Genomic DNA, 23,905 nt, shown 5'->3' with positions numbered 1-23,905 from the left:
GCAGCCACGCCCAGGGGGTGACTGGGTTGTTGGTGTGCTTTTTTTGGTTTTGTTTGTTTTTTTAAGGTTAAAAGATACAACAAATGCATGATGATCATTATCCTTATTTTGGTTAATATCTGATAGACCTTAAGAAAATACTGGTTTCTGAATTCAAATGGAATTATTTCTAAATTAGTATTTCTGAATTCTAATGGAAATAATTTCTTAAGAAAAACTAAATAAATTGTAAAAAACAGGAGTGGGGGTACCTGTTCTGGAAAACGTTAGCGATGGCCTTAAAGCAGCCAGCGGCCACCCTCCGGGAGCCCGTGTAACACCGATCCACTGCCCAGTACATCAGGTTGCTCTGGTCCGGGTTCAGCTCCAGGAGTAACGTCACCGCCTCACAGCCCAACTGATGCACCTACGGAGAGGTCACACAAATGGCCCAGGACAGAGAGAGTCGTAGATGATTCCACTGTCTGCTTCTCAACATTTTACTGAGACATCATGCATGTCCTTATGGCATTGAACACAAAACTCAGTCTCTTCTCTTCCAGCTCCTTCTCATTTTATCCGGCCACTAGAAAAGGCGACCTGGATCCATGAACCGTGGACGCCGGCATGTTCCCAAGATGCTGAGCCGGGCAATTCCCTCCTCCCGCAGAGCCCCAGGGGCGGTGGGCGAACATGGACAGTGATGCAGTGCTGTCAGCAAAGTGAGCTGTTACCCTCTCCAGTTATCTTTATCAAGCTTTATTCTAGTTTCTGATAACCCAATAGAAAATGTATTCTGAGGGGAAAACATGTAATTACGTTCTGTCTTAAACTGTGACGCCTGTGCGCGCGTGCTATGAGAGTGCGCAGGGCACAGGGTCCGGAGGGCCAGAAAGAATGATTAATCGGAGGGTGGTCAGACACAAGAAATTAAGCGCAGCAAATAACGCTTCTTCCGTAGAGCTCAATGTGGTCTACGTTAACACTGTATTTGTAGACTTAGCACCCTATTGTGAGATGTGTACACACTACAGCATTAATCCTGTAACAAAAGGGAAATTAAAACGATCAAAGAGGGTGTAATAAATAAGAATTAGAAGTTTTAGATTACGGCATCCTATTTAATTTACAGAGTACGTTTTCTGCATTAATTCTAGCCTATCTTATTTTAAAAACGACTTGTTTTTAGTGGGCCATACGCTAATTCCAAATAATGCAATGACAATTATGAAATGTTAAGGGAATTACCGATAATTACCTTTTTGTCCAGAGAGTCCAAAATGTTATCCAACCATTTGTACAAATAGCCATCTGATGAAAGTCCTACATTATCTGCAACAGGGCCACAACATAGCACAGCAGACATAGCCTTCAAACAATAATATCAGAATTACATTTAAAACATTTCGGAGGTAACAGGTGGCTGTTTAATGAGAAGAGGCAGGCTATTTTTACCCATGCTTATGTAGCTACAACACCTTTTAGTCTTTACAAAGAAAAGCACAATAGTGATTTTTTGAAACTAAGTAATTTATTATGAGTAGTAAGTACCATGGTACCAAATTAGAAATGGAGTTTGAACAGTACCGGAAAAGAAGAAAAAAACAAAAAACAAAGCAAGAGAAAGCACTTACGTAGGGGGAAAAAAAAAAGTATTTCTTTTAGGTGATCCTCTTTAAGACAATGGAATTCAAAATTTGGGGTAGATTCTGAAGGTTCTTACATTGTACTGTATTTTATGTATTCAAATAAACTTCCAGTACAAAAATACAGCAAGTAAATATATACATTCTAATACTCTCAGGTACTCAGGAGAAATCCCTACCCTTTTTATAATACTAGACATTGAGAGATAGAAATTTTAACCACACTCTTAACGTAAGAAAAAAGCAATCAGATTGCTAAGTAAATACCTTTAGTGCACAGTATTGATGTCTGTTAATTTGCATATTTCTATCACTGTATCTGTCCAGGGGAGTAAACATGATGCTAAAAGGACCTGCCCAGTGACTGAACAGCATGAACAAACTATGACGAAGGCTCTGCTGAGGGAAAATACTTCTTCTCTGGTGCACTGCAAAGGACACAGAGACGGAGAAAAATTCATTTCCATTTCTTTTACTTCAATGTGCATTTCAACGTGTTTGTTATTCAACATGTAATACTGTAAAACAGAAATGTTTTCACTTTAACTTAACAAAAACCTCTGTAGCGACAAATCATTTACACAGAAGCAAGTGATAGCACCAAGGCTGCAGCCCGTCACCGGGGCCTGCGTTACGTGGGAGACAGCGTCCCGGCACGCAGAGCCCCTTGGCAGGCACGAGGCTGTGGGGAGCCTGCGGCCCCCTGGGCTGCTGCTGGCTACATGGTGGGCTTGGCCAGGACGTTAGTAACACAAACACACCTCTGGATCTTGGCTGGTGGGTAAGAGCGAGCTTTGGACTACATACATTATTTTAAAACGTTGCATGTTTTCAGCAGTGCAGCTGTGTTTACAAAAGAATCCTCATCACGTAGCAGCTTTATGTACAAAACAAATAAAAGGGGAGCTGATCGAAGTACAGTGTGCCGCCTGCATCCACACCCATTCTGCTGCCTCTTGCTGACGGCACCAGAGGAAAGACAACATAATCTGAAAACCACCGGTTTAGAAGCTCTCCAAGGATTCTTTCCATTTTAAAATCCTATCCTACAAGTTCTCTGCAGCAATCTGTGTTGAGGAAATGCAACCGTGTCATAACGAATCAATGTGGAAGTTGCAGACAAGTGTTTAGTAATTGATTAAATTGTATCTGTTCATTAGTGAGCTTCCGATCAGGAAATTTAGAGGGGGGAAAAATGCTCTTTTCCTCTTAATAGCATCATTTGCCCCAAAAGTTCAAAGTAGGTTTCCTGCACTTGAAAATAATATACCTAAAGAAGTTCATACAGGACCCTTTTTACAAAAATACAACCGTGCTGTGCTCTTACTTTAAAAGCCAACTGTTTGCATATACTTTTTTTTTTAATTACTTTTTTTTAATTTTATTGATTTTTTAGAGAGGAAGGGAGAGGGATAGAGAGTTAGAAACATCGATCAGCTGCCTCCTGCACACCCCCTAATGGGGATGTGCCTGCAACCAAGGTACATGCCCTTGACCGGAATCGAACCCGGGACACTTCAGTCCGCAGGCCGACGCTCTATCCACTGAGCCAAACCGGTTTCGGCTGTTTGCATATACTTTTGAAGGTAACAACTTTAATTTTTTTCCAGAAACAAAAAGAAACATTTGTATTTACATTGTATGCTAAAGGCTATAGTCACATCTTTATGTCTTTCACTTGTAAAAGATTTATGACTTTTTGAAACGAAATTGCATGTATCCATATTCCTAGTGCCTGAACCAGTACCAGGCATATGGTATGTGCTCAATTACAGGCACATGTGTGTTAAATGAATCATTCAATTAATACTGTATCCTTGTACTTTATGTCTATGGCCCATATCCTCTCCATTATTCAAAAGTATCTCGTTAATTCTATCCTCAATGATCACTTAGGGCATTATGCTCTTTGCTCTTGCATCTAGAATAAGTTTGTCCAAAGAGCTTATTTTATTGATTTTTTTTTTTTCTTCACATTTCTGCATTGCTGTCTTGATCGTTGAAAATCTATGCTGGGTTGCTTTTTTTAAAAAAAATTTCTAATTGCTGATAGTGATTCAAAAGCAAACCACTCTTGCCATCCTTGGAATACTGACACATTTACCCAGTATGCTCACAACTTAGATTACAGAACCTGAGGGCAAGAATAAATATGGCGGTCCCTGAATATTCAACAGTGGTCTAAGAACCTAAAACACGTACCTGGAACGTTCTGAATGATATTCGCCACTAAGGCACTAAAATGGCATCGTATGTCCTTCAGTGTGTCAGAGTCTTTTTCATTTTCTGCTTCCAGGAGTTGTCTAGTTAAATCTACATACTCCAATAAAGTGTTGTTGAGGAAATGTGTTTCATTATCAAGGCCACCGCTTGCACTGAAAAGATTCAAGAAAATGAGTGATAAAGAAAATGTGATTTTAAACTATGCATGTAAATCAAAACAAACTCCCAAGTAATCAAAATTGGAACTCTGCATGCTCATGGTAGCATGCGACTCAATACACAGAAGTTAAATGAACGTGTGCTTGGCTTACTTAGATACAAAAATAAACGGTGCTTCCGGCAGCTGGCTCCATAGCTCAGGGGTTATGTAAAAATAAAAGGTGCTTCGTAATCAAGGAATTACCACTGCAATTTATATTATTCAGTTCCATATCTAACTTTAATCAACTATTCTGAGTGCTAAGTATTACTCCCTCTCCATCAAAATATACAGCTTTCAAAGTAAGGAAATAAAGAGGCATACGGGATAGGAAAGGACCAATTTAGGAAGAAAGAAAAGAGGAAAGACTAGTTCTACCCAGTCTCATAGTTGCTATGCATATTTATATTATGCCTTTAGCACAATTCTAGAACAGGTATTATTTGGGATATAAAAATATAAGGGAATTCAAGTAACAGTGCTGGTTTTCAAATCTTCTCTCTAGCCCCATGGAGCTGCCTCAAGAAACTCTGCAATAAGATCCTCTTCGAGGTGAAGGCTCTGGTGCCTCGAAACCACTGAGTGGAAGAGGGTCATTTGGTTGGAGTCAGAAGTCTCGGATTCCACTCTTGTTCCATCAGTTATTAAGCCTGAGATTAGCATCTGCTTCAGAGCATTTGACTAGGAAAATAGCTGACTTATTATATATGAAAGGCCCAATGAACTATAAGTGCTACCTAAATGATTAGCTATTACGTTTACATTTATTTTGGTCAGCTTTTCTGTGTTATACTTCTAAGATATGTGATTTTAAAAATAATTTTTTACTAGTGAATAGCTTCTAATAAACATCTACAGTACAGGGTGGGACAAAAGTAGGTTTACAGTTGTTCATATGGAAAACAACACATTAATAAATAATAATACAAGAATAAATTCTATGTTCTGCATATTCACAACTGTTAACCTACTTTGCCCACCCTGTATATTTCCTTTATTCTGTCAATGAGTGTTTTTAAACTCCAGGCCAGGCCTTATTGGTGAATGAGAAACTAATTCAGCAGACTGCAACCTGGCTCAGAATCCACTCATTTAAGAAATATTCACGGAGTTACCTACAATGTACATAGGACCAATTAGGACAACAAAACCAATATCCCTGCCTTCTTGACATTGAGAATTCATCTTTTTGACTTAGTCAAGGAAATAAAAAGCCAGACATACAATAGTGTTATATTCATTTCTCTTTAAAAAAAAAAAACAACAAAAACACCCAAAAAAAATAAATAAACAAAGCACACAACTGTGTTCAAACCATTACTGCTCAAGAATCAGTACAGCTTTCAGAGTTAAATGTTAAGTAAGCCAACATCTTGCAGTTCCCAAACAGTATCATTCCAAGACTCTTCATTCATTAACATCCATTAAAAGCAACCAAAGGAGAAGAAACATGATTCAGACGTGTTGTAGGTTAATTTTATAAATCAAGCCCAGCAAGTCTCAAGTTTACTTTTTCTAACTTGAACTGCTTTATTTTTGTGGGGGGCAGAAAACTGAATGTTTCTTTTTTTTTTTCTCTTTCCATTTTCTGTAAAAGAATGGTAAACCAAAGGTTTAAATTCTCATTGATTAAAGCTCTATTTTAAAAGCACTTGTCAAAAGCATATGCAGAAATAACCAGGACAGATGCTAAAGTAACAATCCTACACTTGTTTGATTATTAAGACCTTCAGGATCTCTCTTCAGTTGCCTTTTTGGGAAATGGCCAGATGCGTATTTTTCTCTTTCAACGATCAGGCAACACCATTACCTCCTAAGAAACAGTTATTTCTCAACACTGAGCTGACGGAATTCTCCGCCAGGGGCTCTTCGTGTCAAGATGCCTCTTCTCCAGGTTTTATGTTTTCATAGGCGAGGGGTGAAAACAGTTACACATTATGTTTGTGGGTTTCATATTTCCCCCCAAGATAGATTAACAGTTGAATGGAATAAATATGCAAACTTTATTAGGTGGCACCTTTAAATGTGTGATTTTTACAAATCTAAAAGAAACAGAGCTTAAAAATGAGGTAAGAAATAGTTAAATTAGTAAAAGAAAAAAAAAAAAAAGGAGGCTTACTACCCACTTGCCTGGGTTACTAGATTCCAACAAATATCAAAATCATAGGAACATTATCCCCAATTTTTTACCTCCAAGCAAACTAGAACTCATGTTAGATTTAGAAATACATTTTTTAGTCATTAGTTAATTTCTTGGATGCAGCTTTGACTCTGGTAAATGTTTACAAGTAATGCAGACAGGGTAATTTGGCTGCAAAGGTGTTTTTCTGTTAGGTTTCATGAGAGAAAAAATATGTTCCCTAATTATTTCAAAGTTTAAAAGAGCAAAATCCAGCACTGACCTGTGACTAATGACACCAGCATCTGCCAGCAGTTCGAATATTCGTACCAGCTGTACTCGTAAAATGTCTCGACGCCTGCGCCGTTTCATATTCTATTCCAAGGATACGAAGATATCAATTAAAAATCCTTCAGGGAAATTTATCAAAAACCTTGCAAAGGTGTGACTTGCAAAGAATACTGCGAATGTCTTAGAGCTTTGTGGCTTACTGAAATTATGTTGGTTGTGTAATACAGATTTCAAGCTCTCCGGTAGCTACTGCACCGAAGAGATATGTGTGGATAGTTCGAAATTAATGAGCAAATAAAATCACATGACATTTTCCACGGTGATTGATACCCCTTGTATGGGGAAAAAAAATTAAAAATTCTACCGTTACTTTTAGGTGATTTACCAACCTGACAACTTTAGAAGGACTGAAGCTTTTAATTAAATTGTTCTCTTTGACAAAGAATCCCTAAAATACTCCCCAAAATAGGACAGCAGGGCAGAAAAAACATCACAGGAGGGACAGAAGAGTCCTCTGATTTTGCTCATGCCTACATTTTCCATTTTAACATTGAATTTTGACCCACACACAAAATAAATACAAGAACAACAAAATAAAAATGTCTTTAATCATTATAATATGAGTAAATGTTTTGTCTGATTAGGGTTGAAGTACAAATGCCTACATCAGTGGTTGGCAAACTCATTAGTCAACAGAGTGGCAAACTGTGGCTCGCGAGCCATGGTTTGACGACCACTGGCCTAGCATAACAGTTGCAACACCTCAACCAGAGTTGGCTTCTACGGGGAACTGGTACAGCTCTAGGACGGAGCTCTCTCACTCCTTCCTTTGGATTACTTAGTTATAATGAAATCTGTATCATGCAGAGCGGTTAACAACATAGTTATTAGTCTTCCACTTTTGTGTCCACTCACTAGTTTTTTGCCTTTCAGAATACATAAATATTCAAGCCAGGTTAAAAAAAAAAAAAGTAGCCGAAACCGGTTTGGCTCAGTGGATAGAGCGTCGGTCTGCGGACTGAAGGGTCCCAGGTTCGATTCCGGTCAAAGGGCATGTACATTGGTTGCGGGCACATCCCCGATGAGGGGGTGTGCAGGAGGCAGCTGGTCGATGTTTCTCTCTCATCGATGTTTCTAGCTCTCTATCCCGCTCCCTTCCTCTCTGTGGAAAATCAATAAAATATATTTTAAAAAAAAAAGTATTTTAGCTCTTTATGAAGTTTTCAGCAATACACTCATATTGACCAGGATGGCTTCTTAAAAGTCTTTGAAGATTTCCACAACGTTTCAGTTGATTGGTTTTTATTTTGTCTCCATGGAAAGACTGTGAATCTAAAGCTCTGAAAATATATCTTACGTTCAAGGCACACCACTGGACATATCTGTTCACGTGCTATGATGACTTTCCCCCCTGAAATGTAATATAAATACTGATACTTAATTTTGTTTCTGATTTCACTTCCCCATAATAAGTCATTCTGAAACAAAAATCAAATTAATTACAAAACGGGAAAACTGTCACTATTCTCTACAGCAAGCAAGCATGTCAAACTCGAGGCCCGTGGGCCCACAACGAATATTTTTGCGACCTAGCCAATGTAATGGTATGTAGGAAACATTTTCATAAAAATTTTGTAACTTAATTTTTACAATATCCTATTATACATAATTATTAATAAGGCACTACAATGTTCGCTAATGACTGATCACTATAATCGTGTTGCATTCATTTCCCTTACACGCCTTATGCGCAGGCGCACCATTTCTCTCCACTAATACCAGCAGCGAATATTTTAGCAGCCGATGGCCACGTCATTAGTCTTGGACTGACTTGTTTGGTGTGCGCAACAGGAAATAGTCCGCTTTCGGAGAACAAGAAAAATAGATTTGCGTTACGCTTACTAATTTGTGCAGTTATTCAGTGTCTGGTAAGTTAATGTTCAAGAAAAAATATTAATTTTTATTAAAATGTTCTATTATTTTATGTTAACAATTACTCATTTATTTCAGTCCTTTGTATTCAGCATGTCTCTATCAAAATAAACCTACGTTTCTATGAAAATTGAAGCTTTTGTTTTTTTTGCAGCCCACATAAACTTAAACCTTGTTTATGTGGCCTGTGTCAGCCTTTGCGTTTGACATGCTTGCTCTACAGGGCTGGATGCTGTTTTTTAAAGTCTCTAACAGAGTAGCTCTTCTAACCATCTTCCTCTCTCTTTTTTAAAAAAAAAATATATTTTACTGATTTTTTACAGAGAGGAAGGGAGAGGGATAGAGAGCTAGAAACATCGATGAGAGAGAAACATCGACCAGCTGCCTCCCGCACATCCCCTACTGGGGATGTGCCCGCAACCAATGTACATGCCCTTGACCGGAATCGAACCTGGGACCTTTCAGTCCGCAGACCGACGCTCTATCCACTGAGCCAAACCGGTTTCGGCCATCTTCCTCTCTTGTTTAAATTCCTCTGTGGCTCTCCAATGTTAATAACACGGATTCTCCGTGCTCTACACCAGACTCAACTAAGATACTTAAACAGTTTCTGGGCTCCACTCTAGAAATTCTCATTCAATAGGCCCAGAAACCCGTAATTTTCAACAGGCTCTCCGGGTATTTCTCAGATGCCAGTGTCCTATGGGGACCACTGGTCTGCTGGATACAGCTGGACCCAGGAGTCCTCCCGGTCTTCCTCTCTAGCATAATCAGTCCCTTTCCCCCCTTATACAATGACACAAAAGGACCTGCAATGGCCAGATTCTATTATGAAGTTTGGAAATGTTGTTCCTCTGTCTAGAATGTCTTTCACCTCAAGTATCAGTGCTTCATCCGTAACGCCTTCCCTTCCTCCACAGGCGGAGCCGAAGGCTTTCTTCTCCGTGGCCGTATGGCCCCTTAGCTATGGCTTTCTCCCGGTGTGCAACACATGGTTACAATTGTGGTTCACACGTGTCTGTCCCACTGGACCTATGGTTTCTGTAAGTGGCTCAGAACCTGTCACACATCTTTATATTGGGGGATCTAGGCCAGGGATTGGCAAAATATGACACTCAGGCCAAATTTGGCCTGTTGCTGCCTGTTACTGTAAATAAAGTTTTATTGGAATATGGCCACATCCACTTGTTTAGTGTCTATGCAGCAAAACTGAGTGGTTGCAACAGTGACAGCGTGGCCAGAAAAGCTGAAAATATTTACTATCTGGCCCTTTACAAAAAAGGTTGGCCGACCCCACTCTAGACCCCAACTGTCCTCACTTCAGCCGGAGCAATTTGTTTCTGCATAAGATCTCCTGTGTGGGAAGGAAGAGGTCTGTATATTAAAAAAAAAAAAAAAAAAGTTGAAAACTACAGTAGACAATCTTTTATTTATTTGCTTCTGAATTTCTAACTTTGGTATAATGTGTAGAAGACAAATAAGTGTTTGCCAAACAAATATTTAACAATAGAAAACTACACAGTTTACCTCTGGCCTTCTTTCGAGTGCTTCTTTAATTATGGGATGCAACTCCTCTATCAGTTCCCTAGAAGAAAAATGATATACATTCTTTCAATTAATAGCTGAACAGATATAACCTACATGTGCAAATATGTAAATATTAATATACTGAGGTAAACAGACAACAGTTAACCCTAATCCTACTGTTTAAAACACAATTTTTATTGTTTTGGTTATAAAACAAATTTGTACATTGTAGAACGTTAGGAAAGCAGAAAAGATGGTATAGGACACTTATTTGAATGTATATAAGTAATGGCAACATTTCTGTTCAATCATTTTGCAGCCCACATACATTTCACGAAGTTGAAACCCTATCATATATATGATGGTATCCTTTTTTTTTTCTTTACTTAGTACTAGCATAAGGACTTTTATATGCAATTAATCAATTCACAGTATTCTGTTATAGGGTGGAAATCATACTTTTCCTTAACATTTCATATATTACTGATGCCTTAAATTTTATGTAATTTCTGTTATTATAAATACTGCCTCAGTAAACATCTTTGTACATTAACCTTTGTCTTTATTTCTGATTATTTCCTTAGAATTAATTCTTACAAATGGAATTAGCGAGCCAAATGGTATAAACTTCATGAGCATGATAATTTTATCTTTGCTTATATTCTGATTTAAAATGAAAAATGTGGTTATAGAAGATTAGGAGAACAGAAAAAGCAGCAGAAGAAAATAAAACACATCCACAATCTTATCATCTATAGAAACTATCACAAAGTATTTGCCTCAGAATTGTTTCTATTTATGGGATTTTGTTTTTTAAGAAGCTGAGATCATTTTTGTATCCCATTCTTTGCTACTAGCACCACTTGTCATAAAATAATCTTCCAAAATTTCCTTTTTAATGAATGCTATTCCCACACCTCACATATTACAATTTAGTCTCTATTATGCATATCATCTTGGAGGCAAAATATCAAATGCCACTTCATATCAATGGAGGATAATCTCAAAACAATAAATCCAGAGCCTAGAAGGCAATAACAAAGCAGAACTTCGGGCAAAAATGAAGGATTTGCTTCATTTATAATAAAAAAAATCAAGAATTATGTAAAATATGTGTGTCAATATTACCTGCAAAAATAATTTAATTCTCTTAAGAGGGGAAAAATACCTATAGTTTTAACCAATAGATTGAGCTTATAAGTTGGTAGAATCACTGTGTAAATGAATTCGGTAGGAATTTTAAGATTTAAACAGCATTTTATTCCTGGGACATATGTATACATAGTAAATATTTGATTTTCATAATCATTCTGTGAAGCAAGTAAGGTAAAATCTTATTTCCTCCATCAAAATGGGAAAGGAAAGGCTCAAATAAATTAAATGACTTGTTCAGTGTTCCATGGCCATTTAACCGGTAAGAGGACTGATGAGTGCCTCTCCTGGTAAGTACTCCGCTGCCTCCCCGCTCCCTGCAGCCACATTTACGTTCTTAGTGCGTGAAGAAAACATACACAGATACTTACCTAAAAGCTCCTGGGTTGGTCCTGCCAAGGCCTAGAACCAGGGACTCTGTGATTTCCATGCTCTCAGAGCGCATCATTGGAACGATGTGCTTAAACAAGGATGAAGGGGATGGGATTCCAATAATCTGGAAAAAAAATATATGTATTTATAGCACCCGCTAATGATAGGACATCCGACTAAATAATGTGACATTTCAACACTGTCTGGCCAAGGACAATGGATAAATAAAATTTCAGAATGAACGGGGCTTCAAAATCCACCTGTGGTGCACACACCTAAACGTCTCCACACCTTATGCAACGACTCACTGCACGTTCATTAACGGGACTGGGCTTTGGGGGGTCCCTCAGGGTCTCCCGGACTCTCACCATCAGGTAACAGGCTGACTCCCTCCATCACATAGCCTAGGTGTTTTGTTCCAAAAATGAGTGGAACAAAATTACTTCTAAAGGAGTCCTTGGTGTTGAAGTGGAACCCCACGTGTTAGGTTTTCTCAATTCCCTCCAGCCACCTCATAATATTTTTGGTCATGCCATGAAGACCAGAGGACTGTTCTTGTCTCAAGTGTCATTCGTATCACTACGTAATTTGGGGAAATTCTAAAAGATAACTAACCACTTAAATCATTCCTTTTGGATACTAAGAAGTGTGAGAACTGCGGAAGACGAAATCAGGGAAAACAGGGATGAGAACGACTTTAACAATACCCATTCTGATGAATTTAATGAGCATGGCCCCTTTTCCGGGAAAAAAGACTACACTTAGTTTTTTTATTCGTACTAGGACTCCATAAAAGCAGCAATGGGATTTCTTGAACTCTTTCCCCCCCCCCCCCATTATCAGTACAAGTAACAACTACACGTTTTCAACCAACTGAGTTTACGGTCCTGGAAAAGGAAGTGTGACACGTGACTTCTGCGGCACCCGATGCAGGGCGGCCCTGGCAAGCTTACTTTCGAGTCGATGCTGTAGCCGCTGTCGGGGGTGGACGCCAGCGTCTCAGGAGGAGAGCACCTCACGGACCCCGCAGACGGAGACGCCGACGCGGACGAGGCTGCGCTGCAGCAGAGAAGCAGGTAATTTCTCCACAGGCCCACGTACGAGTCACTGCTTGTGGTCGTACTCACTTTCTTAGCATTGATGGGGCTACTGAGGAAAACAACGAAAGACAAACAAAACAGGTAAATAACACAACATACTTTGAAATTTTTAAGAAGACTAATGCCGGGGGCTATGAAGGTGGGTAAAGCACATATACAAGTTCATTAAGTCATCCACAGTGTCTTAGCGCGTTCGAAAGTGTTCAGGGAACTTGTGACAGCAGTCAAAACACGAACAGAAACCTGAGACACCCATGACCGACGAGTTTGCTGGGGGAGATACACAATAAAGAGCAAATAAAACAACGTCAGGCTGGTTTGGCTCAATGGAGAGAGCGTCGGCCTGCGGACCAATGGGTCCCGGGTTCGATTGTGGTCAAGAGCACGTACCTTGGTGGCAGACCCCTCCCCGCCTGGTCAGGGTGCGTGCAGGAGGCAACCGATCAATGTGTTTCTCTCATCGATGTTTCTCTCTGTCTTTCCCTCTCCTTCCCACTCTCTCTAAAAATCAATGGAAAAATATCCTCAGGTGAGATTTAAAAAATAAAACAAAAAATAATGTCAGATGGTGCTAAGTTTAATGACGAAAAATAAAGCAAATGGTGAGATAGGAAGTGGTGGTACAAGAGGGTCTAATAATTTAAAATATGGTAATTAGGGGAGACTTAAATAAAGTAAGGTCGTAAATATTACACAAGGTGAAAAGTGTCAATCTTCATTAAAACAAACAAACAAAAAAAACACCCAATACACAATACCTGAGAATCTACACAGGTACATAATTAGCATAAATATACAGAAATACCAAAAACATATACGGTAGGAAAATCACTTACTTTATATCAACCTGCGGGGACAACAACTGAAGTCTTGTGTATGCAAACATCCAAGCATAGCTCACAGCTGTGGGGCAGTGTTTGGGAAGGTTTTCTTGCTTTAAAAAACTGGACAGACTTATAATCCATGGGTCTTGGCCTTGGGTCACATGTGCAAATATCCATATGTGTGATGGACTAATCACATCAAACTGGTGGCTGATGGGAGAAGAATTCCATTCTGCTAATGTCTGTAAATCTATCGAGCTAGGGCAATACAGCAGAGTAGTCTAGGGAGAGAGAAAGCATTGATTACCGCACACTTCATGACTGAAGTTCTGCCACATGAACTGCTTTCAACTGCACGTGGCCTGCTGCTAGTTGCAAGAACAGAGGATCTAAAGCAGGTTCATATGAGCTCCAAGATGGGCGTAAGAGAGTAGTGAATTCCTGAAACTGGACTTAAGGGTTTGTGTGCGTGTGCCTACATGTGTTTTTCTGGAGAGAGATTCCATAGATTTCATTATTCTCGAAAGGATCTATAAAACGAAACGGTTGAGGACCACTACTTACGTAATTCATATATGACTATGCAATTTTTGTGGGCGGACTGCAGCAGGTAGAGAGCCCCAAAACAAACTATTAACTTCCATGCTGACATGCTCTACATGTTAAGTGGAACAGACTGGAAAATGGGCTCCTCTCCAGAGGTGCATATTCATAAATATTTGCTCAGTAATATTCTGGGAGCTTATACTGAAGAGAAAGATTTACCTTCAGAACAAATTATATGCCATTTAAACCACAAAAATGGAGCCTTAAGCTGAACAGAGAGTCAATTTACTCCATCATTCAACGGGTATTTATAAAGCACCCACTAAGAGCCAGGCACTGCTTTAGGCACTCAAAGAGAGCCATCCACTACTCTTTTCGTTGGCATAATTCAGGGTAACCATCTAAAACAGAATTCTCGAAATTGTACAGATTTATAACCATCTCTTATATTTATAAAGTTTTCTTATTATCTCCCTTGGTTACACATAATCCGTGAGTTGTAAAAACCAAGTGTTATGCAGAAAGCACATAAACCTCTGGTCGGTCCATGCATTCCAAAACAGGAATAAAAAGAATGTCAGGTAGTAAAGTCTGATAGTTACTCTTACATCAATCTTGAAATTTTAATACATGACTTTTTAAAAAAATTCAAACTCAACTAAGCAAGTTTGCACACGTTTTCTTAGTAATGTAAAAAATACAGTTTTTTCTTCATTTTAATGAGTCAAATTACATTATTACTAGCATAAAATACTACATTGCACTTAAACTTAAGTGGCAAACTAAACAAATACATTTATTGAAAATAGAGTGCAAATTTTTGCTCCAAATTTCAACAAAATTTTTCCATAGTAACTTAAACAGTATATATATATAATATTATATGCCATAATAAATAGCAATAAAAAAAGACAACAGTAACATTAGATTTAAGAGGAACTTCTTAGATCAAAAAGTCTGGAATTTTACAAAGATAAAATATTTTTATTGCTATGGGGAAGTATACTAACCATAGAAATAAACCACTGCAACTTTTTTTTTTTATTGTGTGCCACTTTTTAAAAAGTATTTTTAATTTTTAAAGAACAGTTTTCAAAAATACTTTCTAATGCAGTACATTTGTAAAGAAAATTCTTGTATAGATGTGACTTAGGTTCTAAAACAAGACTGAACAGCATGCATTCATTACAATCACTGCATTGCAGTGCATTACAGTTATAGAAATCACTACAGTTACCTGATCGGCCCCTGTGAGATGTATGAAGCTCTCAAGAATGGATGGGCTCAGCCTGTCCATCACATCTATGGCTAATTCATCATCGCCCTATAAAAAAGACAACATATGTCTAAAACAATTTAAATATGTTTTTATTGATTTGAGAGAGAGGAAGAGAGAGGAAGAGGGAGACAGAAGCATCCATGAGAGAGAAACATCAATCGGCTGCCCCCTGCACGCCCCCTCCTGGGGATGGAACAGGAAACCTGGGCATGTGCCCTGATCAGAAATCGAACCATGACCTCCTGGTTCATGGGACGATGCTCAACCAACTGAGCCACACCGGCCGGGCGAAATTTAAGAATGTTTAAGAAAAGTAGCCAAATTTAAATAAGTATTTACATTCACTTTAGCACTACTGGTTACAAATGGGACTGAGGTGGATCAAAAAGACTTTGTTATGGAGTAAGTTATCCTTGCATGGTTGTAACAGAAATGTAATAAAGATGGACAGAAGGATAGTTTTTTTAGTATTTTCATTAGGGAGGTAAATGAAGTACCTAAATCTTACCTTGGGTATTTCCAAAAGTGCAAATAAAGCCCGTATTTCTCTAAGGACACTGACGGCCAATCTCCTCGTGGCAGGCCGGCTGCTACAGAGAATGACGAGAGCAAACCCTTCGACCACATGGAATACACTGGGATACGGGCTCCTTTCCAGAGGAGGGGGGTGAGAAGCGCCATTAGCTAGACCATGCTTGAAAAAGAAACAGAAGTTAAAAATGAAATTTCACAATGTATTTACAGACATCCTAGTGAAACAACTAAGAGTAACGTAAATCATAGAAATTATGGCTACAAGCCTGTCTCAGCTCAAGCAATTTAAATAATCTTGACTTTTTTAAATGTAACAGTGTACATAGTGGAGGAAGAAGCACTTACTAGTAATCGGCAGTCTAAATAAGAATTCTGTATCTCACACCTCTATCATTCAGTGGCTACTTTGTCACCTTGGAGCTGACACTCTTAGTCGCTCCTGGGCTGACATCTCTGTGTGGGGTGTGAGGGGGCTGGATTGTATCCTTTGTACTCAGGGCCGAGGCCCAGCAGCGGTTATCACCTGGGAACTTGTTAGAGGTGGATTCTCAGGCCCCTGGTGATTTATATGCTCATTAAAGGCTGGGAAGCTGGGTTGGCTTATGATCCAGTTCTCAAATTCCAAGGTTCTATGACTTACACATTACCACAAATCAATAATTTGGGCACCTTTAATGGTTAAGAAGGACACAAACTGTGTATGAGAAATAGGGACTGGTGCCAAGGACAAAACAATCAAATGGCTCAAATGAAAGGCCACCCGCGTTTATTATTGTACCAGCTTTAAATACATTGGGAACAACCTAAATCTGAACTAGAATTGCCGCTACTACCTATGTTCGTACAAAACTCACTGTTATCAAAGGAAGAAGGTCAGACACAAAAGATGATATACTTAAGATATGAACTACAGGAGAACTCAGTTTCAGGGATTATAAACACTTTGAAAATGAATAAAACGTTTAGGGTTTGATACATTAACACCGTTGGTCATTTACCACTGACCATACCCCAAGGGACCACACAAAAGAACAGGGTACCTGTGAGTCCTGGTGTTTGTTGTGCATTTGGGTTGCCTGCTTCCACTGGTTTATTAATTGGACCAACATCTTTACAGCATTATCAAGGAGTGTGGGATGGACGTCAGTCACTTCACGGACAACGAAATAGACAAATCCTGAAAGCACGTCCTCCCGCCAATCTGGAAAATCGAGCACGAGAGCCTGCAGGGTATTGAAAGCGAGAGCACGCAGCTCTTCATCCATGTGAACCGTGAGCCTGCCAGGAACAAAGGTCCGTCAGCAAACCCCGAACCTTCCAAGCAGTTCTATCACCTGCATCTTGAAACCAAGAACTTAGTAAACACGGCCTCTTAATTGGTTTGCGCCGAGTATGAAGACAGAAACCAATGTTCACTTTCTGTGTTATATCCATCCCTATGCTAGTCTATACTCATTTGTTTAAATTGACATATGAACCTACTAATACTAGTTGGTAATTTTACTATAACTCAGAATAATTTTAATCATAATGCAAATGCCATACTTAGGAAAATCCTGATTGCCATATCAGCATTATATTTAAAAATCCTTTAATTCTTAAAATACAATGGTATCCTCTAATCAGTCAATAATTATATGCAATCTTATAATGTCTTAGCACCATCTCACATTTATTCAGTCCTTTACTATCACTGGGAAGAACATGACTTATCTCTGTCATTCCTTTCATGTGCTGAGGTTATTGTTAAATATAAGCTGGCTGATTGTAAGAAAGGAAACAGAACAAAACAAAAAAAGATGGAATCAATTTAACAGAGAAATATTTCTTGAAGGTGAGAATGAGCATAAATTTAGTAGTAACCTCATAAATGTAGTATACCTAGAAAAAGAAAACATTTTCAAACTAACACCTAAGCCCCTAAAGACAGTGTTAAGGCTAAACAAATTAGAGGAGAGGCTATATACAATTGCCTTTTAAAGACATCGAAACCATATGGGGACATGAACATGATAGAAGTTGAAGGATTTTAACAGAACATAAAAGAATGATTAGGAAAACACACACAGAAAAGATGGCTGCAGTATCATATGAGTATGTTTCTGATTTGGGCCTGAGGAGGATTGTTTAGAGACTGAGCATCAAGACAAATGCATCAGAGTTAGAAACAGCATGAATGAAAAAGAAAAGCAGGTAACATTTAAAAATATGCCACAATGACATGCTTGGGAAGCGGGGTGCTGGCGTTATCCTCTGTGACAGAGGAGGAAAGCTGGGTGGCTTCGGTGAAAGGAGGGAACAGCCTTCCCCCTGCGGAACCAGGCCTGGCCTTCCCTGAGGCGGCCTCCGGCGACAAGGAGACTGCAGGGGAGATGCATCACAGCGAGACCCACGTGGGAGTCAGCCCAGAGCAGCAGCAGCGGCGGCAGCTCATCAGAAGTGTCACACGGGCCAGCTTAAGGGCCTCGAGCCCGGTGCTGTGTCTGATAGCGGCCCCCAGGGAGCTAACTGTGGGAGAGGGGAGTGACTGACTATATGATGCCGGCTTTGAAGGTTACTTCAACATCCCTTAATCCACGAATGTGTACACGTCATCTTACACCTACCTCAGCGACTCAGAGTACAGATGCATGAGGAGAATAGCAATGGAGCCTGGCTCGTTTAAGGTATGCACGAGCCTGAGAGCCAGCATACAGGTCTATACATTTACAATGCATCTCTGATTTGTTGGATTGCTTGCTTCATTTTTAGGGACACGAGATCTGGACATCACAATTGCAAATAAGAGGAATAGGGGACAAAACAGACCAGATCCTAGACGCTTCCTTTCTGCTGAAGTAAATTAATCAGTGAATATACGTCATAGGGGAAAGAAGCAAAGGAAATAGGAAAGCAAACTGGCATTCACTCTTCAGACATTTGCTCCTTCACTCGATGCCGCCATGGCGGCCGATCATAGATGCAGTTTCACTCTGGAACGCTCAGGCACTCTCTCTCACAGGTTGGCTACAGCTGCTTCTGAGCTACAAAGGCAGAGACGAGCAGCTGTGCCAGAGATCACAAGATCTGCAAACCCTAAAATAGCCACGATCGAGGGAACCCCTTATCTAGGGAATTCTTAACTACATCCACAAAGCAGGTTTTCGGCAGGCCACCACCTCAACTTACAATTAGTTCGGAAAGCTACTATTTAAGCTTGGTTCACGTTACTTGCTTATTTTTTTTAGATCTATGCCATGCTAACAGAGCCAAGGGAAACCAAACCTGCAACCCTGTGGGCAATGCAATAGAAGAAACAAGTGAAAAAGAGACTTGGCCACCACCCTAGGTGCCACAGAAATGATGGTGGGAGCCAACAAAAAATTAATTGCCTAATCCGTATCATCAGACACGGATAACACCCATGTTAAGGGATAACGTGTTTTATAAATCCCAGGAAGTATTACCAGATAGAAAGTGAGGGAGTTGAAAACATGGGCTTTGCAAGGGAATATAAAAGAACTTTAAAAGTTACACACGAATGGGGAGAACATGTTTAACAAAACATGAAAGACAAAACGGGAGTTTAGAAAGTAAATCAAACAAAGGATTCAATGTCTATATCATTAGCTTTTAGTGATAATAGTAACGGGGCCGGTTTGAAATTTAAAGGGATCAAAAGAGATACAAACCAACACAGCGAACAGTGATTCTCCTTTACCTTGCTAACAGTTCGATGAGGTCAGTTCTGCTCATACCGTCAGGAATCAGCCTTGGAATAGCAGCAATACAAGTTCTAAACAAATCAATTTTGGGTTTTCTTTCCCCCCTGAAAAATAGGTCACAACAGGACTTAAGTATATTACATATGCTGGGAAATGAAAGCAAAGTTGGAAAAATAATTACAGAAAACAGAAACCCACCCCAGAAAGTTTAATGTATTTAATATAAAAAAAGAGCACATAAACATTCAGTAAATAATTATTCGTTTATAAATGAACAAAAGAATACAGAGACAATTCTAGGAAAAACACAGTAAACAAAAAAGGTTTTCAGTAATTGTAAAACAAGCAATGATTCAGTTTAAATAATGAATATACATTACGTTGTTTTTAATACAATTATTTCTAATTAATAATAAATTTTAATCAAATATAATTTAACTAATATTGAATCTTTAGTAAATAATTATTATACAACTAGCGGCCCAGTGCATGAAAATCGTGCATGGGGGGGGGGGGGGTGGTGTCCCTCAGCCCAGCCTGCACCCTCTCCAATCTGGGACCCTCGGGGCAGTCGGACATCCCCCTCAAAATCCAGGACTGCTGGCTCCCAACCGCTCGCCTGTCTCTGCCTGATTGCCCCTAACCACTCCCCTGCCAGCCTGATCGATGCCTAACTGCTCCCCGGCTGGCCCAATTGCCCCTAACTGCTCTCCCCTGCCATCCTGGTCACCCCTAACTGCCCTCCCCTGCCAGCCTCATCACCCCTAACTGCCCTCCCCTGCCAGTCTGGTCGCCCCCAACTGCCCTACTCTGCTGGCCTGGTCACCCCTAACTGCCCTCACCTGCCAGTCTCATCACCCCTAACTGCCCTCCCCTGTGGTCTGGTCACCCCTAACTGCCCTCCCCTGCAGGCCTGGTCCCCCAACTGCCCTCCTCTGCTGGCCTGGTCCCCCCTAACTGCTCACAACTGCTCTCCCCTGCAGGCCATCTTGTGGTGGCCATCTTGTGTCTTGCAGTGATAGTCAATTTGCATATTACTCTTTTATTAGATAGGATAATACTGATATTAAATAATCAGACATTGGTTATGTGGGAGCCTACAAAATTAACAAAAATATTTATTTAATATAATTTACTAACAAGGTTCTTAGAAAACAGACTTTCTCATATACCACTGTGTTGCTATGGTTTGTTCTTGTCTTTTTATTTTACTTCAGCACACACACACACACACACACATACACACACTTAAAATTTTTATATAATAAAATGTATTCATTTTTGAAATTCATCTGGTTCTTTCAGAGGCTTGATACAATTTAAATCTACTGTATTTACTTCTAGTTACTCAATGATTTTATTTACTTTAAATATCTAACATCTTAATATACCGGTTTTTATTTTGGTCTATATTTGAAGATGAGACTTTTAGTTAACTTATCCAAAAAGCTCTTCAGTTGGCCTAGAAAATAATTCTTATGTAGAAAAGAATTTGGATGATTTAAATATTTTAGGCCCATATTTGTTATAGTGGGATTTGCTACCGATTTTCAGATAAATTTTATGTAGTCAGTTGTCTCTTTCCATGGTTCCAATATGCATGAGCTTTGGTAACCACAATTTAGTTAAATAATACCAGTCCCAGCATGGTTCAATCTTCAGTTCCCACATATTAACTGTAAGTAATTGCATAAAAAAGTTTCCCTGTTAGCTCTTCAGTCCACCAATCATGACGTACTTAACAGATGAGCACCTTAATCAGTGACTAATCATGTCACTTTTTTCAAATTCTGTCATGACTAGTCACTGCCCGTCTGTTGTTTGGTTCACACACAGACAGCAAAGTGTGTAGTTGTGCCACTTACTTGTCTCCAGTGATAAACTCAGGTGGCATTTCACAGAAATGAATACTCAAAAGGGGAAACTCGTCAACAAAGATTAGAGTGGAGCAAAGGAAGGAAAAGTGCTGTTGTCAGAAGCGAGCCCTGGTGGAGTCACAGGACGGCTGCCTGGGGGATGCTGCCATCGTTGGGGGCTCGACATACGCAGCCAGAGGAGCTTGGGGAGGGCAAACGTAGCGACATAAATGAGGAGAGGGGTTGTGATGAAATAACGCAGGGAAAACTTCACATCAGAGAAATTCCGAGATATTATCACGCACTAGTGCATAATAACTGTATATGAATTAAACTGAGAGATTCAGTTTCCAATGTGGTCATCTAAGACCTGGAATGCAGACATTAATATCTGAAAAACGCTGTCCCTTATACAGAATACGTAGATATATCTTAGCCAGTGAAGGAAGTTAGTGCCATAAACTATATTCTCTTGAGGAGGAAATCCCTGATCCGGAAAAAAGATGCTGGGATGACAAGCAGCGACAAGGCTAGGGCGGGCAGGGATGAGGTACTGTTTCAGAGAAACTACTCATACGTTCTTCCTCTCTGTTCCTCTGGTTCCCAGGAGATTTTCAGGTTTTCGTTTTTGTTTATCAGGGCCTTGGAAATAAGAGCATTGGTCTGACTTAATAAGCCAATCAGTCCGCACACATCTGAGGCAACGAGGGTTTCCCTATCACTCACAGAAGAAGAGTAGGGCTTTGTCGCTGACAACAAACTAGACTGAGAATCCAGGACACCTTTTGCTATCTGGACTAACGAACAACACTTGGCAGGTGGAAGGAACCGCTGTATGAATAACCACAGCAGGTGGCAATACAGAACTCCCGGAGAGAAAGGAACAAAACAGGTAAGCACGAACCAACCATCCATACTCTTGACAGAAACTGAAATAGCAATGAAAAGAATGAATTTACTACGTACGTAATCATATCTTCAGGCTCCTTATTAGACATCTGCACACTAGTCATACACATTGGCCTCCCAACTTCTTTGTCCAAATGTCTGAGAATGCTATCTAATGCTTTTCTCACTTGAGGATAGTAAATTGACATTCCTGGGGGGGAAAAAAACACCTCATTTATAAAATGTTAGAAATTAAATAAGGAATAGTTACAATTCCTTTTCTGTAAAAATAAAAGCCTCTTAATCAGAGCGGACTGACAGCTGCCGGGAGGTGGTTGTGTGGTTGTGTGTGTGTGTGTGTGTGTGTGTGTGTGTGTGTGTGTGTGTGAAGGGATTGAGCAAAAAAGAAAATAAAAAGATTAAAAAAACTCACGGACACAGACAACAGTGTGGTGACTGCCGGGGGAAGGATTGGGGAGGTGGAGGAGAATATAGGGGGATAAATGGTGATGGACGGAGACTCGATCTGGGGTGGTGAACACACAATACAGTGTACAGATGACGTGTTGTGGAACCGTGCACCTGAAACCGTATAATTCTGTTAACCAGTGTCACCCAACAAATTCAATAATAATAAAAAAAAGACATTAGCTTATCATTGTTGCAAAAGAAGGCATTTCGACTGTGATATACTCTTCTCCCCGATGATTGGCTTTAGCATATGTAAAAATTATGCACAGAACTAAAATGTGAAGGAAGAATGAAATGCAGTAAATACTGTCATGTAAGAAAATAAAGCTTTAAACAGGAGACTTTTAACCTGACAACTTATGGATATTATAAAAAATGTATTCATTTTTTAATCACTCTGTATACTGGAAAAACCATAATAGGTAAATATGTATGTTTTAGATTCGATCTAAACTGCTACAAAAGCATATTAAACTGTATCGACAAGCTGTTTTATTTATTTGAGTTAACACTAACCTATGACTTTTGCTTCTTCATCTGTCAAGGTTTTATTGAGAAAAATTTTCTTCACACGAAGAGTGTTTCCTGAAGGAAGAATAATTCCTGTTGTTGGCATGGGTGGCTCTCCATCCTTCTGCTGCAAGCTGTCCGCTATCACCAGGAAGACTCGGAGGCCGATGTTCATTCTCTGCGGAGAAAAGGTTTTCAAAACTAAAGCAGACTTTCAGCCAATATTTTGTTCATGTTAAAAATATCTCGTCAAATAATACTGGGGTACAGGAAAACTAAGCTTTCTGCTTAACATTTCTTAACCAATCCAGGCACTGAAGTGTGCTTTAATGTCAAATTCCCAAATGCCATCCACGCACTTCAGAGGTCAACTGGCTCTCCTCTTTCGCTATAAAGCTTATTTCAAACCTTTTCCATCTGTCCTCAACTCTCCTCCTCCTCCTCTCTCCCTTCCCCTCTCTTCTCTTGCTTCACAGAAAGAAAAAACCAACTTTCTTCAAACTCTCACTACCACACACACACCAGTGCACTTATATCTGCACTTCTTCTTCCTCTCCTTTGCTCTTATTAGAGTTGGGGGGTGGGGGTTGGTCTTTCTAGCTTTAGAATGCTTTCTGATCTTAACATTTTCGGGAAATTATACTATTGACTAGAGGCCCAGTGCACGAAATTCATGCACGAGGGGTGGTGGTGGTGGCCCTCAGCCTAGCCTGCACCCTCTCCAATCCAGGACTGCTGGCTCCCAACCGCTCA

The 23,905-nt window shown here is 39.7% G+C and overlaps 1 protein-coding gene across 1 annotated transcript in view; it reads right to left on the bottom strand.

Moving 5' to 3' along the window:
* The window catches only part of FRYL (FRY like transcription coactivator), a 245,550-nt gene that overhangs the window by 70,237 nt on the left and 151,408 nt on the right, over window positions 1–23,905 (bottom strand). The window contains exons 17-31 of the mRNA XM_054729167.1: window positions 23,159–23,330; window positions 22,250–22,382; window positions 19,424–19,531; window positions 16,764–17,001; window positions 15,698–15,883; window positions 15,148–15,234; window positions 13,377–13,645; window positions 12,394–12,589; window positions 11,440–11,564; window positions 9,917–9,974; window positions 6,450–6,541; window positions 3,828–4,000; window positions 1,893–2,053; window positions 1,238–1,348; window positions 252–406 (exon numbers count right to left, since the gene is read on the bottom strand). Of these exons, the coding sequence (XP_054585142.1) occupies window positions 252–406; window positions 1,238–1,348; window positions 1,893–2,053; window positions 3,828–4,000; window positions 6,450–6,541; window positions 9,917–9,974; window positions 11,440–11,564; window positions 12,394–12,589; window positions 13,377–13,645; window positions 15,148–15,234; window positions 15,698–15,883; window positions 16,764–17,001; window positions 19,424–19,531; window positions 22,250–22,382; window positions 23,159–23,330 (2,264 nt within the window). The remainder of the gene's footprint in view (window positions 1–251; window positions 407–1,237; window positions 1,349–1,892; window positions 2,054–3,827; window positions 4,001–6,449; window positions 6,542–9,916; window positions 9,975–11,439; window positions 11,565–12,393; window positions 12,590–13,376; window positions 13,646–15,147; window positions 15,235–15,697; window positions 15,884–16,763; window positions 17,002–19,423; window positions 19,532–22,249; window positions 22,383–23,158; window positions 23,331–23,905) is intronic.

Source organism: Eptesicus fuscus, chromosome 2 (assembly GCF_027574615.1).
Source record: "Eptesicus fuscus isolate TK198812 chromosome 2, DD_ASM_mEF_20220401, whole genome shotgun sequence".
Classification (NCBI taxonomy): Eukaryota; Metazoa; Chordata; class Mammalia; order Chiroptera; family Vespertilionidae; genus Eptesicus; species Eptesicus fuscus.
This window is presented reverse-complemented; position numbering and strand designations above follow the sequence as displayed.